The 15,368-nt window shown below is 37.4% G+C and overlaps 1 protein-coding gene across 1 annotated transcript in view; it reads right to left on the reverse strand.

Moving 5' to 3' along the window:
• SRBD1 (S1 RNA binding domain 1) overlaps nt 1-15,368 on the reverse strand; it is a gene marked incomplete at its 5' end in the record, with an annotated part of 128,083 nt that overhangs the window by 66,129 nt on the left and 46,586 nt on the right. Inside the window, one exon of the mRNA XM_082480243.1 lies at nt 3,300-3,391. Coding sequence (XP_082336369.1) covers nt 3,300-3,391 — 92 coding nt within the window. The remainder of the gene's footprint in view (nt 1-3,299; nt 3,392-15,368) is intronic.

A 15,368-nucleotide genomic window follows, 5' to 3' on the forward strand; every position in this document is an offset into this window, starting at 1 on the left:
GAAGGAGAATTCAAGGAAGCCTTGCATCCCCTTCTCTGTCAGGCTACAACCCTATTCCAAGTTCATCCAAAAACCCCAGTTACTGAACTCCAGTGGCTTGTTCTCTAGGCAGAACCCTCCTTATCTGCTGCTGCTGAACTTCCTCAGCCTATCAAGTAGGAAATCCTTTTATTGCTCCGGCCTATAAGCCCCTTATCTCCTAACTCTGTGAGTCTGAGAAATAGCTGTTCTGCTCATTAATCCTACAATGACTGTCAGAAGGGGATATATACCTTCTCACTCCACTCAAACACAAGTAACTAGGTTTCATCAAGTTCTTTACTATCTACTTAGTTGGAGTCCCAATCCACAAGATTTACTGCTACTCTAGTTCCTGTAAAAGAAGCTTCTGCACTTTTGTGAAATATTCATATGTGGTGCTATAAAACTTTTAGTCAACCTTGTTCAATGTAAAGAACTGGCATTAGGAGCAGATATTGCCTAGGGCCAGAAAGAAGGTACTCAGCTCCGGAGGACAATTCTAAAATTGGACAGACCCTATTCCATTCTCTGGACTGTAGATACCAGCAAATTGTTTAAGAAACAATCTTTTTTTTTTTTTTCCCAAGCAAGAGTAATATTGGCTAAAAGAGCTGTATGGATGACTGTGAAGACTTTCCACTAGAGTTCATACATACACAATCTATTTATAATGAGACCTTTCTAATTATTTATTACAAACCCATGTCATCCATGATCCTCTAGAGCTCAAAGGGAAAAAAAAGAATAACTATTCGAGTTCTTGGCTTAACTAATATCTTTAATCAGGACCTCCAAGAAATGCTGAAGGTTGTTATTTTTCTGCCTATGTAAAACATTTAGCCAAGGAGAAGTTAATAAGATAATATTTTTATCAGGATTGATGTCTTCTATTTCTCTATATGAAGTGAAAACTTATTACAAACAATTGCTAAACAGCACTACAAATGCAACTGAGATAGCACAAGATGTGAAAGTAAGCTCTCATATAAATATAATATGCATTATTTAATATTTCATGTTTATGTACCTGACAGACAGAGGCCTACCTACGTAATTCAAAAAACCCTAAAACATTTCTATAAAGTTTGTGTTGAGAAAAATGTTAAAGTGGCAAACTGCGTTAAGATCACAGATATCTCACATCAGTTGTACCTTTTATTTTAACTATAAATGTCACACATCATCATGCAGCTGTCAGCTTCCTTTAATGTACTAAATGCTATCATGTAAGCACAGAATCTGACATGATGTAACACAACAATTAAAATAAAAAGCAAGTCAGCCTTGACACCATGTCACTTTTCTGTTTGCTGCAAATTAAAAGAAAATCAAAAGTACAAAAGTAAAAACTAGTCCAGAAAAAGAGTTTGGAAAAAATCCCAAACATCAGTTAATATTTCCCTCTAATGTTATGTCAGATTACTATGTTCAGCTTGAAAGAAAAAAATGTCCACAGCTTTTAGTGCAGCTCATTACAAATTGACACCAAAAGACATCAAGAAGAAAGTCTAAACCATACAGAAGAATTATATTTTAATAAATATACTTCTAGTTGTCAGTTCCATAACAGCTGACTTCCATGGAACTAAGCAATTATTTTTCACTTTCTATCCTACCCCTCTTCACTTTCTATCCCCTCTGTGGTACTGCTGCAGCACGTTAAAATTGTTGATGCTTTTCAAACCAGATGCAACAGCACCTAAGTTACGCCTGAAGCAATTCCTAGTAATAATGGAGAAATTATGAACAATAGATAATTAATACTGAAATTGGTCATACATTAGAAGTTTGGTTTTCATTTAATGTATTTGATGCACAACACTAAATAAAAGTGTGAAATTTTCAAAAATTAACTTCTGAAAAAAGGAAAATCACGTGCATCTGAAAAAGCATATTGTTAATAGTTAGATTTCCTCCTCTTCAGTGTTTTTCTTTGGCTCAAGGGAAAGTTAGTGGCATCTGTCACAAATACAGAAGTGTCATATTTGCTCTGGCCATACCGTGCCACATTCAAAACCTGTGGCCCAGGGAAGAAATAAACACAACGGAGCCCATTCTCAGGCAGGGGAGAAAGAGGGGGGGGGGGAAGCTAGAGAGCTAGAGGCCTGTCCTGCAAAGGGAAGGGCTGATACAGACATTTAAAGAATATTCCTGTAAAATCATGAAATCATGCACTTGAAACACTGAGTTAACACAAATCCCTTTTTCCCATATGGAAATAAGAAGAAAGGGGAACGCGAGGAATCCTAGGAAGTTTTACCCCCAAATAACCCTAATTTCAGAACTGTTTTCTGCTGACCCACTTCTATGCCTTTCTCAGGATTTCCAGGCCAGTAATCTGCTAAGATAACAACAAAATTAAGAATAATATCATTTTGACTGGAAAAGATTTGTATATGAGAATGTTACGCATTTTCAAATGTGCTTTACTTGATTATGACAGCAAATTGCAGGTAAACCAAGAAAATAAAAAACTAGAATAAACAAACAGAAAGAGACACCCAATTAAAAATACACAAGTGAAGTAATCCAAAATAACCTCAGACCTGCCCTTACAGCTGTCTCCCAACAAACCAAATCCATGAATAGAATTTGGACACCAACGCAGCTCCTAGGAATTTGATCTTTAAAGACTACTCTTTAACCAAACACTGAAATTATAACAGTGGCAACACTTGTACGTTTCTAAGAACTCGGGCTGTATTATATATACCTCAGTGACATTTTTGCTGAAGTAGACAATTTTTTAAAAACTAAAACTAAATAGTATTTCTTGAGGACTATATTCAGCTACACGAAGATTTCAAACTGATCACAATGAATGCACACCTTTAAATCATCTGTTCTACTCTCACATTTTTCTCCAGCCCTTCAAATGTTTAATTATTGTTAAGAGACGTTTGTGTACGTACAAGGGACAAGAGAAGAGAGGGAAGGTCTCGCTCTTGTGGGCATGGAAATGTCCAACTGTGAAAGTTTATGCAAGTCATTGGTTATATTACTCCCCATAAATTCTCCTGTACCAGCCTATTGAAGGAATACATCCACAAGAACCTTTACATGACAGGCCGTAGTAGAAGATAATGTCATTGATTTGCATACCTAGGACCTTCAAATGCGAAATGATAGAAGAGTTAAGGTTTGGAAAGAAAACACCCAAACCCTTCACTTTTTAGACTTTTGACTATTAGTATACTGAATATTATAAACAGTACAGTCTGAGAACTGAGACTTAAGCTTCATGTTGAACTGGTGATAAAATGAAATACACTTCATACCTGCACTTCTTAGGTTAGGGTCTAGGTCTGGCATTTCCTTGGACGCTTCTGGACTGACGCTGTAGATAGATGCTCCTGCTTCACTGACAATGCTGAAAAATAAAATGGCAAATAATCAAAACACCGCACAACTGAAGTACTCAGCAAATGACTCAACTGAATAGTTAGAATTTTTTTAAAGCCTCACGTTTTAAAGATATTTTGAATCAACTGAATACTTATAAAAGAAGACAGTACAAACAAAGCAAAAGATCTCCCTCCATATAAGCCAAAACAGCCCTCTCCTACAACAGAGAAAATGAACGTAAGAAACAAGTGTTAACAGAAGTAAATAGGCAAACCAGCTTCCACAAACAAAATAAAAACCTACCTGACGATTTCTTTAAAAACACCTAGATTCTGAAGTCTAACACCAATCAAACTATTGCATGAAGCCAAGTCACGAGTGTGCATGTACGTTGCCTAAAGCTAGCTGCCTAAAAGTCTCAGAAAAAACCCAGGTTGATACAGACCGAGGCAGAGCTGCAGCTTGCTTCTCCGCGGCTTCTCCCCGGTCTCACTGCCATCCCCAAAGAATAACACAGACTGCATGTCTTCAGTAACTGAAACTACGGTTCATGTATCTACCACACACCTCAAACTCATTCAGTAATGATGATAAACTCACCGATTCAAATCGCAACACGTAATTAAAAAACCCTCAAGTGCTCTAGTTCCACTCAAGAGAAAACGGCAATCAACTGTTCCCTGTGTAAGTTTCTTTTCAGCTGTGAAATTTTGACACCACTGAATCAACAAACAGTATATTTCTTCAAAGAACTTCAACAGATCTTGAATTTCAGACTGATAATTAAGGCATCATACAGCCACTGCACTGGAGAGGAATACTATCAGTTTCAGAACTATTTTTACTTTTACTATTCCGCTCTTTGAATAACCTTATCTTCGCCATAAGGAGTGAAACCACAGTCCAGACCTTTCAATAAAAAAAAATAATAAAAAAAATCATAACTTTGCATATAAAGCAAAGTTTTAGAATTAGACTATAAATTTTCCACTTAAGAACATTTACTAGGCGACATTTTTAAATAAAGAAACTGATACCTGTTAGTCCCTAGGTAAAAGCTTTTTCCCTTCAGAAAAAGCTGGAGAATAGCTCAGTGACAAAACACATTTCCATTCAGCGTTCCAAGCTTGTAAACAGTAAATAGCATAAAATGCAGACATAAAAGGTATGATTTTCTTACTGTTGTTTTTACAGGTTGTTTTTTTAATATATAAATTATTATCTATTCAATCAAAATGGAATTTGGTAGAGTGCTGTACATGTAAGTCAGATGTTTATAGTAACTATAAACTCAAAAGAACATTTCAATATTACAGACAATAATAATACAAAAATAATACAGAGGATAAAATCCTGTTCTCTTTTGTACGAGCATAACTCCAGCCCTATTCAAACAACCGGTTTACAAGACAGAAAAATTGCTCAGACCAGTTGGTCAACAGCCTGAACAAGGCAAATGAAAATGAAACCATTTACATGATCTTTTTAAAAAACCCCTGTATTACGGCCATTCCTTCACTCTAAATGGCAGTGAGAAAACAGCCCCATGACAGACAATAAGCCTGGGTCACCAGTAAAACAAGTTTGGAAAGACGGTCATATCACAGAAACCCAACTGCTGAGAACGGAGATGTTGACAGAAGCCTCCTCTCAAACTGATTTTTCTGATGAACGGGTAGTTTAAAGAACAATGCAGCAGAATGTGTTTCTTAACCTGTTCACACCCTATAAAGGCAGCATCTGGCAAAGCGCTCCCTTTTTGGAAATTGCTTCCAAAAAACCACACACGTTAGCACATACTTCTAACAGCTTTTAACTAATTGCTCTTCAATCTCTTTGTATTGGAGCAGATCCAAAAGTTAACCTCGAATGCAATTTCTAAGTTTAATGCATTGATATTACACTTTGATTAAAAAAAAAAATGTTTTGCACACATTTTTACAGTGCTGTGCTATAAACTGTGTTACACTGACAATTTTCAGAAGCGAAAGGAAGGCAATAATGCTATCATTCCACGGCAGTAAGTGACTTGTGCCAAATTTTAAGGTAGGTAGCACAAAAGCTCCTTGCTAAATTGAGTAAGTAAAATTAAACTCGGGATGGGAGAAAGAAACATTTGAAAAGAGCAGACTTCCTTTCCTCAAGTGCAAGAGCATTTATCCGCTGGGGGGAGAAAAAGGGAGGGGGAAGCCAAGTAAAAAAATTATTTCAGGCTGGAAAACGAGATATAAAAAGCACTTTGAGAAGCAGCATACACTGGATGTTTGACATCCATTCTAAGATGGTTTCGTACACACAGGTCGTTATGAAGTCCTTGGTGTAGCAGACTTGAAAAAGGAGGGGAAGAATTTCGGCTCAGGCAGAACCCCATACCGCCGTGCCTAAGACAGTAAAACCCAGACAGTGAATAAATGTGTTACCCAGAGTAAATGCGTAGGGCCACAAACTCCAAAGAAACCATCCTCTGGTTCGTTTAACCATAGTCAACCAAACTTTTACAGACCTCTTAGTGGCTGTCGTGCGGTTTTATTTAGTTTTGGTTTTAGCTACGGTGAGGTGGTTACTAGTGTGAAACTGGCACATACAATACTAAAACATTTAGCTTGGTCACAACGCTAAGATTATAAGCAAAAGAGGTTTGGAGATTTTTCTTTGCAGTTGTTCTGGATTTTGCTTTTTGACAAAACAAGAGACAGTCGCTTTGGTTTAGAGACATTTTATGGTTTTCTGTTGGTTTTGTTTCTTTTTTTTTTGTTTGTTTGGTTTTTTTAATCCTAACACTCCTCTTTAAAAAGGTGCTGCTATACAGGAAAATTTATACTAACGTAACATTGTAAAGTGCTCTGCATCACGCTTTCAAAGAATATACATATTTTATGTCCAGGCACATGAAGACAAAACAAAACCTGCTCAAATCTGTAGTTGATAGAAATTTACTCCAAACTACTATAGTCCACACTATTCTCTAACTCTGTTGTCCCCCCCCCCCCCTTTTTTTTTTTTTAAAAAAAAAAGGGTAAAAATTTCAAGGGAGTCGAAAGAAAGCCCTCAAAAGTGTTGGTAAACACTGTATATAAAAATCCGTATATCTTCAAAATAGAATCAAATTCTAGTTCTGACTTTTTAAACTATACTCCCTCACCCCCTCATAAAATGAGATCCTTATTTCTGTGCATTTCTTAAGAGGAAAGATTCTTCCACTGACCAAAATCTTGACAGTTAAGACAACAATCAATACCAAAATAACTTTTTAATAAAGTCAAAATGTAGTAAGTAAATAAGCAAGTGGTCACGATAGGATATGCTTACAATAAACGAACAGACAAGTTTCATAAACCTGCTCTGAATTAACAAAACAAGCAGGTAAAGAATCTGGGCACATGCCTCCATACTGTCTGCTAGCCACATTAGCCATCCTATAGATACGTTTTTTCCCTCAGCATCTATGTCCAACTTTTTAAAATTAAAAGCGCCCAACCCATAAAGCCACTACATAATATTATGATTTACTCTTTTTAATTGTACAAAGAGGGTCGTTGCATAGAAAGTAAGTTTTCGTACACCGCACCCGTCTCGTTCACATTTGCTAAGACACATTTTAAGTAGTTAAACCAACATTAAATGTATTCCACTAGCACCACCTGGTGGCCCCTCAGCTTTATGCTAGAGACCGCGTCGGCTGTACTGTAAATGCTTTAAGAAGCCTTTTAACATTTACTAGAACAAGTTATTTTCTTAGTCGGCTTTATTTAAGCCGACTAAGGAATTAGTATATAATTATATATAACATATTTGTTATATATTTATTGTATATTATAATATATTTATTTATTATTTAGTATGAAAAGATAAGTTGAAGACCTGTTCAAAACATTCAGATTTTCAATGTCTCAATTTTTACAGGAAAAAAGCCTTAAGCCTGTCTTTAAAAAGTTAACAAAAATAATCTCAGAATACTTAATTATTATTTTTTTTTTTTATTTTAAAGCTGTTGCATACCTACAAAAATGCCTAATACTGAAGATTACATTTAACCAACTAGAGTTATGGACAGTTGTGAAATATGTTACTACTTCACGTACATGCCTATAATGGCACATTTTTTAAAACTTACAAGGTTCTTAGGTAGCAAGTTTTGACCGAAAACCTTGTCAAAACTATGCAAAAATCTAATATAAAGAAAAAGATGTATCAGGCTGGAGGCTTCTAGGGTTAAAGATGGATGCTGTTTCCTGACATTTTCACGAACCTTACCAACGTTTCAGACTATTTTATTACGTTGAAGTCATTTCCCCACAATCAAATGCAACACTGGATTAGTAACCTACGCAGAGAGAAAAAGTAACTTTATCCAACTTTACATAACTTACTGTTCCTACAATATCCAAAACCCTGATTTACAACTTGAAGCCTTCAAAATAACATTTTAAGAAACAATACCAGCACAAAGAAGAGAACAGTGTTAATACTTGGAAGAAAATTGTGGTCACTCTAAAAGCAAAGGGTATGCCAACCTCAAAGTGGGCCCAGATTTTCATATCTGTTCATAAAATTATGATCTGCCAAAATAAAACTCTCTTCCCAATCAAAATTTAGTAATTGTGGTTAACAGAGTCTAATTTTAGAAAGAAGGTGTGTGCAGTTGATGCACGCACAAATAATCTGGACAGGTATGCACTCTAATGAAGGTTAATGATAATAACCAGCTGAACCCTTAATTGATTGCATATATGCGCAGTACATAGTACAATAGTCCTCTAACCCAACTTTTTACATATTAACTGATAAATATATTCTTCATAAGCTTCTGGCAACAAAAGCTCGAGACTCCCAAAGGGCAGAAGTACAGAAGGGTCAAAGGATTATTCAGTGTTACTTAACAAAATAATTGGCTTAAGAATTACCCAGAACAGAAAAAGAAAATGAAATAAAATGACAAAATATTTGCTAGAAAAGAATGTTACATTTAGAAGCTCAATTGGAATGCTACAAACTTTAATTATGTTGATAGATTTAGTGATTAAAAACAAACTGAGGAGCGGCAGGGAAGACTTAATTAAGTACAGGCTCAAAAGAAGATTGGGCTATTTCATGCAAGAGAAATCCATGGGGCATTACTGAAAACACAGAAGTCGCAACTAGCTCCAGAAGAGCCTAAAACCAAACTATGGCTGGGAGCTACGAAGTGCTAGAGAAATAGCATGTCTGCGTCTGTTCTTATACGTGTCCCTACGCACCCATTTTTGGTGACTAATGAAAACTACCTAGGGGAGGTCAAAGCTGTTTCGTATGAAACAGCAATAATCCCTTTATTGCATTTTGACTTGCGTCTTGCTCCTTCCTCTCCTGTCAAGCAGGACACTGCCCATGGCAGAAGCAACTTTGACTGCCCCTCCAACTCCTCATCGTCACCAACGGCAAGCCGCAGGTTTCTTGCTGTCATGGGCATGTCACGTTACCTGCCATTCCCAGGGTCTCACGCTGGGCTATGTGAGCACTCCGGTCCACATACACAGCGCAGTTCCTTCTGCTGGGGAGGTGATGAATACGGCCGACTGGAGACTGCAGTCCAGAGCAGGCTGAGCGAGACGCTGTGATTTATTCAGCCACGCACGCCTGGCCACAGGAACAATAGGACACCAGGCTTGACAGACCCTGGCTCTGACACAGCTAAAGCCATTACTTTTTTTTCTTATGAGGAACATATGTCATGGAAGTGCAAGATAAAAAGGTTCTGGTGTATACTCAATAATGGATTCAAAGAATAAAAAGCTTGAGAAGATTTTTTAAAAGCCTGCTCATTCTGACAGATGAGATTAAATTCAAAATCTGGTCTTTCCCTCAGCTCCAATGAGCTAGCGGTATGCCAAAGGAAGATGTTAGGATCACGAAAAAAGATTATACTAGAAAGAAATCATAATTCAACAGAATCAAGCCAAAAAACACACAATTCAACTGCGCTTTTAAATAATCTAAGGATTTAGCTTTAAATTTTAACAACATATAGAACTCAGGAGATATTCCAATATTATATACATTTTACAATGACAAAATAGATAGGAATGGAATTTTCATCAAATTTCCATTGCTTCATTCAAAACTTTTAGTCACTACATACCACAAAAGTTTTGATAAATATGGAAGTCCACCTTTCAAAACCAGTCACGTTAGACAAGAGGTACAGTCTTCTTTTGCAAAAATACCACAGAAAACCTGATAGTGACACCATTCAATTAAATGGGGGGGTGGGAGGGAGGAGGGAGAACAAGTTTTATAGAACAGTTCCTGTTCAGAAGCTCCCAAGCACACAAGTTAAGCCCACAAAGTGTCTTCAGACGGCACATCAAGTGACAAGCAGTGATGCAGACTCTGCATTGTTGCTCAGCCATATTCTGTAAGTTTCCACAGAGAACATTAAGTGAAATTCTGCTTAAAACTAGTGTTTTGAATTCTCAACAAAACGTCTGTAAATGTTTCTACCCACGTATAAATGAGTTTGCTCTGTATTTCACAAAGTTTACCAGAAATTACATCATGCAAAGCAGAAAGCAATTTTCTCCTGGCCAACTTGACCTACTTTTTAAAGTAAAAATTATTAAACTATTTCAAACCAGGAACTCTGTCACACAGCAAATTACAACACAGAACAACAGTATGTCTGTCAATCACAAACCCTGCTGTTGAAACAGCTTGCTGACCCTACAGCAGGGACAAAAAAATCAGCCCCTTATAAAGCATCTTCTGAAATAATAGAATTTCAAGGCAACCATCCTTGCATTAAAGATTATTTCTCTCCTGTTCTCTCCTGTATTAGGCACAAATGATATTTAGCACCAGTCAAGCTGATGGCTTTGCTGGTGAACCGCGTAGATCTTTAGAACCTACTGAAGAGAGAAGAATTAGGCCTGGTTCTATCAGTGTTTAGCAAGATAATCTAATCACAATTTGTATCCTTGCTTCAAATCATTTTAAGTGACTTATCTTAAACTAAAATTAAGTCTTAGAACAATATTTGATTCTCCATCCATGCTTATGAAGAACTTCACTACAGAATCGAAGTATGCACTTCCAGATGAAGAACAATATGCAAAAGAAAAATGTAATAGTTTGAAATACCGAACTATAGTCTTTCAACATCAGATAAAATGCAAGAATTACTCGATGTCTGTTTTATAAGAAATTAAAAGGAATACAAGAAATCAAAGCCAGTATAACTAAAGAGATCTGCATCCAAATCTCATAAGAAACGTATGACGAAGACTGGAAAATTTGTGTGTATATTAAAAAATACAATTATTGAAGTAGTTATCTTCAAGTATTACCCGCTTCCCTGCAAGCTGGGAAATATTAGGGCTAACAAAGCCCAACATTTTCAACTTCCACTGCTTTGGAGTGTGAAAGAGGGCTGCGTGTCGACTTCACATTGTAAGAGCATTTTGCTTGTAATCAAACATAATAAAAGGATGTTTCAAACATAAGGACAATAATGTTCTCAGCCATGCAACCTGATTGCCTATTTGTTAGTACAAAACGTGTTTCAAGAATATGGGGGGAAGCAATTATGGCATAGGATTTAAAAGCTTCTCCTTTAAAAAAAGTTACTACTTTGGAAAACGGACCCCAGTTCTACTAACTTCCAGATTTGGATGAATGCAGAAAACGTATCCCACATAAAACATTTCACCAATTTCAGAATGAGAAGAGCTCAAATTTTCTGATTTCAATTCCTCAACTACCATCATTCCCCTCCCCAAAGAAAAGTGGTGTGAAATTTCCAGCCATTAAAACCGTAAGACAATTGCTACTCGCAGCAGAATGAAATAGGTTTGACAATTATTGCAAGATGTAACAACGAGTTACCATGCTTTAATTTCTTCTGCCTTAGATGCAAGTCTACGAATCCCTAAGCCAAAAACTACTTACCATACTAAACTAATAAAACTAACTGCATAGCTACGGCCTGAAATCCTTTATTCATCTGTGTACAAACCATGCCCTCAGCACATCCCTGCAAAGGGAAGAACGATCAGATATCTGTCTTCATCTTGTCTGAAAACGATGACATTTTTCAGTAAAAAAAGGGTCCAAATGGCAGGTGTCAAAGAGCCTTAGCTTCACACGTGGTGCTAGGAGGCAGAAAAACCAACAGTAGCGTGTGGCCATGTCAGAGCTGCACAGAAGCTGCCGTACAAGTGCATATCTGAAAAGAGCAAACCTCATAGCCTGTTAAATCAATCTAGTGCCAGATGCTGTTATCCGAACGAACCCGGTGCTGCGGATTCATCCCCAGAAGAAATACACGTCCCCATGTCTGCAGTGGAAAGTGAAAGACCTAGGGTGGCATGTCTCAAGACTGAAGGTGACAGTCACCTGTGACTGCCCCCACCGCTTTCATTGACAGTTTCAGAAAACAGGTCCTGTCACTGCTCATAAAGCAGCTGGGGTTGAAGCTCCTTTCTGCTCTTGCAGAGAGCTTTAAAATCTGAACTCCACGTCCAAAATCTACTTCCAAGGTAACCATCCAACTAAAGAGCAGTTAAGTCATTTATTTTTACTTTAAACACTGCGGTACAGTAGGAACTTAAAAGAGAGAATTCAGCTACCGCTCTTCTCCCTGTTGCAGCAACGCCGTGAAGAGAAATCGTGGCAATATGGATAACGTTACAGAATACAGTATTACCTTAATGTAAGATGACAAGCTTAAAAAGGAAAAAACCCCACATTTTATGTGATTACGATATAGCATTAAATAGCATTAAAATAATTCTAAGCAGAATTAATGATAATTAAATATATTCAAATATGTTAAAAAATTACTTGTCTATAGCCAATTAACATGAATGTTAGAAGAAAGGAGAGACAGTAAAAAAGGCTTCAGGTTTGACATAGGAAATGAAAACCTTAGAGTCCACTTCTAAAAATATAATAGGCATCAAAACAGGTATGCTCCTTATGAATACACTTTATAATTTCAAGACCAATCCTGCCAGCACTCACTCAGATTTACACAACTAAATTACCACAGTGACCTCAGGGGAATAAACTGTACATACAACACTAAAAAATATAGCCAAACACTGACAAGATTTTACCTAACCTCTTTTTACCCACTGGGAGGGGGGCACAGGGAGACAAAGAAACACAAGGGGTTTTGGCAATCACAGTCTAGAAACAAGAGAAACACTAGGTGATGTTAAACACTCACATTTCACATATTTCTAGAGACTCTTGACATGGAATTGCCTTAGATGCATACATTAAAAACATGACATGGTCCAAAAAGACACTGCTGCTCCCTCAAAAGCCTAGCAAAACCATTCCACACTGAAGAGCTCAACAAGCAGCCTTATTTAGCCCCTGTCCCTCACAGTTCTCAAGAGCGTGGTGAAGCCAACAAGCCCGACCCAACACCATGAAACACAGCAGACCAAAAGAAGCTACAAGTTCCAGAGCGGAAGGCCATCACCAACGCTGTCCTGCAAGCAGCTGCTGCTCAGCTCAGCCAAGTGGAAACCCCTGCAGCGGTAGCGCAGGGAGAAAGCCGGTGTTTCATCTCCAGCCACACAGGATCTTGCAAGAGAGACTACCATCCTGGCTGGTTTTAGAAACAGTAGATGCAAAGGGTAAAATCCTGGAACTCAGCAGTTCATGCACAGTTATTCAAGTTGGAGCATATTAAAGTACCAAGAATTAAGGTTTGGGGAATAAATGACTTTTTTAAAAAAAAAAAAAAAAAAATCCTGCCTACAAACTTTCCTACTACCTAAACTTTGCTAGTACCATCTATATTTGGCATTGTCACCAATACTTTATAATTAGGGAAACCGATGTCTGCCTAAAGTCCGTCTAATTTTCAAACAAAAACTTTTCCCTAGTGCATGCACTGTCCTACTCAAACCACCCTTCTGTAGGACACAGGACATTTAAGACACAGATGCTCCATTAAGGAGAGTCCATCAGGTTCTCCAGTGAATACAGACCTCTCAACCAGTTTATTTGTCAGTGAACTTCATAGAGCATGCAGATTTATTCAAATAAAGATTGCATCAAGAAGTCTCACATGTGAACAGTCAGTTTGAAATTATCTAGAAAGGCTACAAGAACATGCTATTCAGTTGTAACTGGTCTCAGGAATCATTTTTGCCTGGTAGAATGGGCAACACAGGTGCAACAACTGTTGTGGCTAAAACACAGCTAGTTAAGCCAGATCAAAGGCTGGAGCTTAAGAGTCACGTTAACTCTCACGGAGACTTTGTTGCCAGAGTGGAGCATAACTGGACAAGACCACAACATATGGAGCAAAATGCCGCTTGGGGAATGGCACCTCCAGCAACTGTCATTTTCTTTAATGCTCACTCTGGGCAGTTGGGAGGCAGCGCAGCCAGTGCTGCCACGCAGCCTCCACAGCCCCGATTCACGCAAAATTCTGACCGGTAGCTTTGGCTCGAGCCAGGCTTTATTCTGTTTTTCCCTCCCTTCCTACAGTATCACTGATCTTAGTACTTGATCTCTCCTTAGCAAGCTACCCTCTCCCCAGCACAGATCCACCAGCCAAGGCTGGAGTCAAGAAGCCCCTTCTATGAGGGCTGAGCAATGCAATGGAGACAGACTCTCTACATGGCGTGAGGGAATCACAGATCCTCTGCTGCTGCTCCTCCCTGTTCCCTCCCCATCCCTCAACATCTAGGCTGTTTCTGAAGACTTCATATTAAATATTTTTAACCTACAGACACTTCTTGGCACAGCTTACTGAGCTCTGAAATACCCGGGTTTTCCACATAGAGAAACTCAAAATAAATTAAGAATTCTGGAATCAGAATGATTGCTGGCAGGAAAACTTCGAGGTATTAAATACTAAGGACAAGTGTGACCACATCTTTCTAGCCGTGTCCTTTCTTCTTACCTTACTTTGATTTGGAATTCACCTAAAAAAAAAAAAAAAAGCTGTCTGCTTTAGTTCACAGAAGATACATTTGCATCCTGTGTTTATTCTCCAGCTCAACATACGCAAGACAGATGTTACATACAGTGGTGCTTCATGCAAACTTGATCAAAATTATATGTTGCTATCACTCAAAAATAATTTCTACAAAGTTAATCATGACAGGTCTCTTACAATTTTTAAAGTCCTCATTTGTTTTTTTTCGTTTTCTTTCCTTTTTTTTTTTTTCCATAGAGGAAATAAGTTTGCTTTGACATTTTCCTATACTCTAGTTTATGACTATTCAAAATTGATGCTGGTCAAGAAGTGTTCCATACTGCCCATCAAGGAAAATTTTTCTTCGCTGGAAAAGAGGCTGTAGAACTGGGGTACTAGTTTAGTGCTTCCAGAAAAATATATTAATCCCCTGTGAAGGAACTGTAGCATTACAGTGTAAAAAGGATTATAGTGACAGACTGGAAAAAAAAAAACCCAAGAAATTTAAGAAAAAGAGTAGGTCACTCATTCTTCAGAAAAAGGTAACATTTGTTTTTTTTTTTTTTTAGTTTTGCATGAAAAACACACACAAACCAACCAAACAAAAAACATTCAAACAAAAATATGCTTGTTAAGGCAACGTAAGCTTAATAGCTCAGTTACTTTTCTTAGAGACAGATGTAAATGTAAGAAGATGTACTCAGATGTCTGTAGAGCAACATAAGTAGATTGAGTTCTTTGTTATTAAATTATACACTTTTCTCTTTTAGGCCTCTGGGGTTCTTTCATGTCTTCTCTGGTGCTCCTCATTGTCATAGTTTTAAATATTATTATTTTACTGGTATCATATGCTACCGCTGGGCATCTACAGTAAGAGATGCTAATCAGATTTAAATATATCCTCAAATGAAAGTGAGATAAACATTAGGTGTATTATTGATTATTCTTTAATCATTTAAAACAGTGGATACCCTCTTATTTTGCATTACAAACAGAAGTATGTATCAACCTCAGTGGGGAAAAAAAAAAAAAACAACAAGTAAAAATAACGACCAAATCCCCACAATTAATGTGGGGATTAATG

This window comes from Vanellus vanellus, assembly GCF_965231255.1.
Source record: "Vanellus vanellus genome assembly, chromosome: 3".
Classification (NCBI taxonomy): domain Eukaryota; kingdom Metazoa; phylum Chordata; class Aves; order Charadriiformes; family Charadriidae; genus Vanellus; species Vanellus vanellus.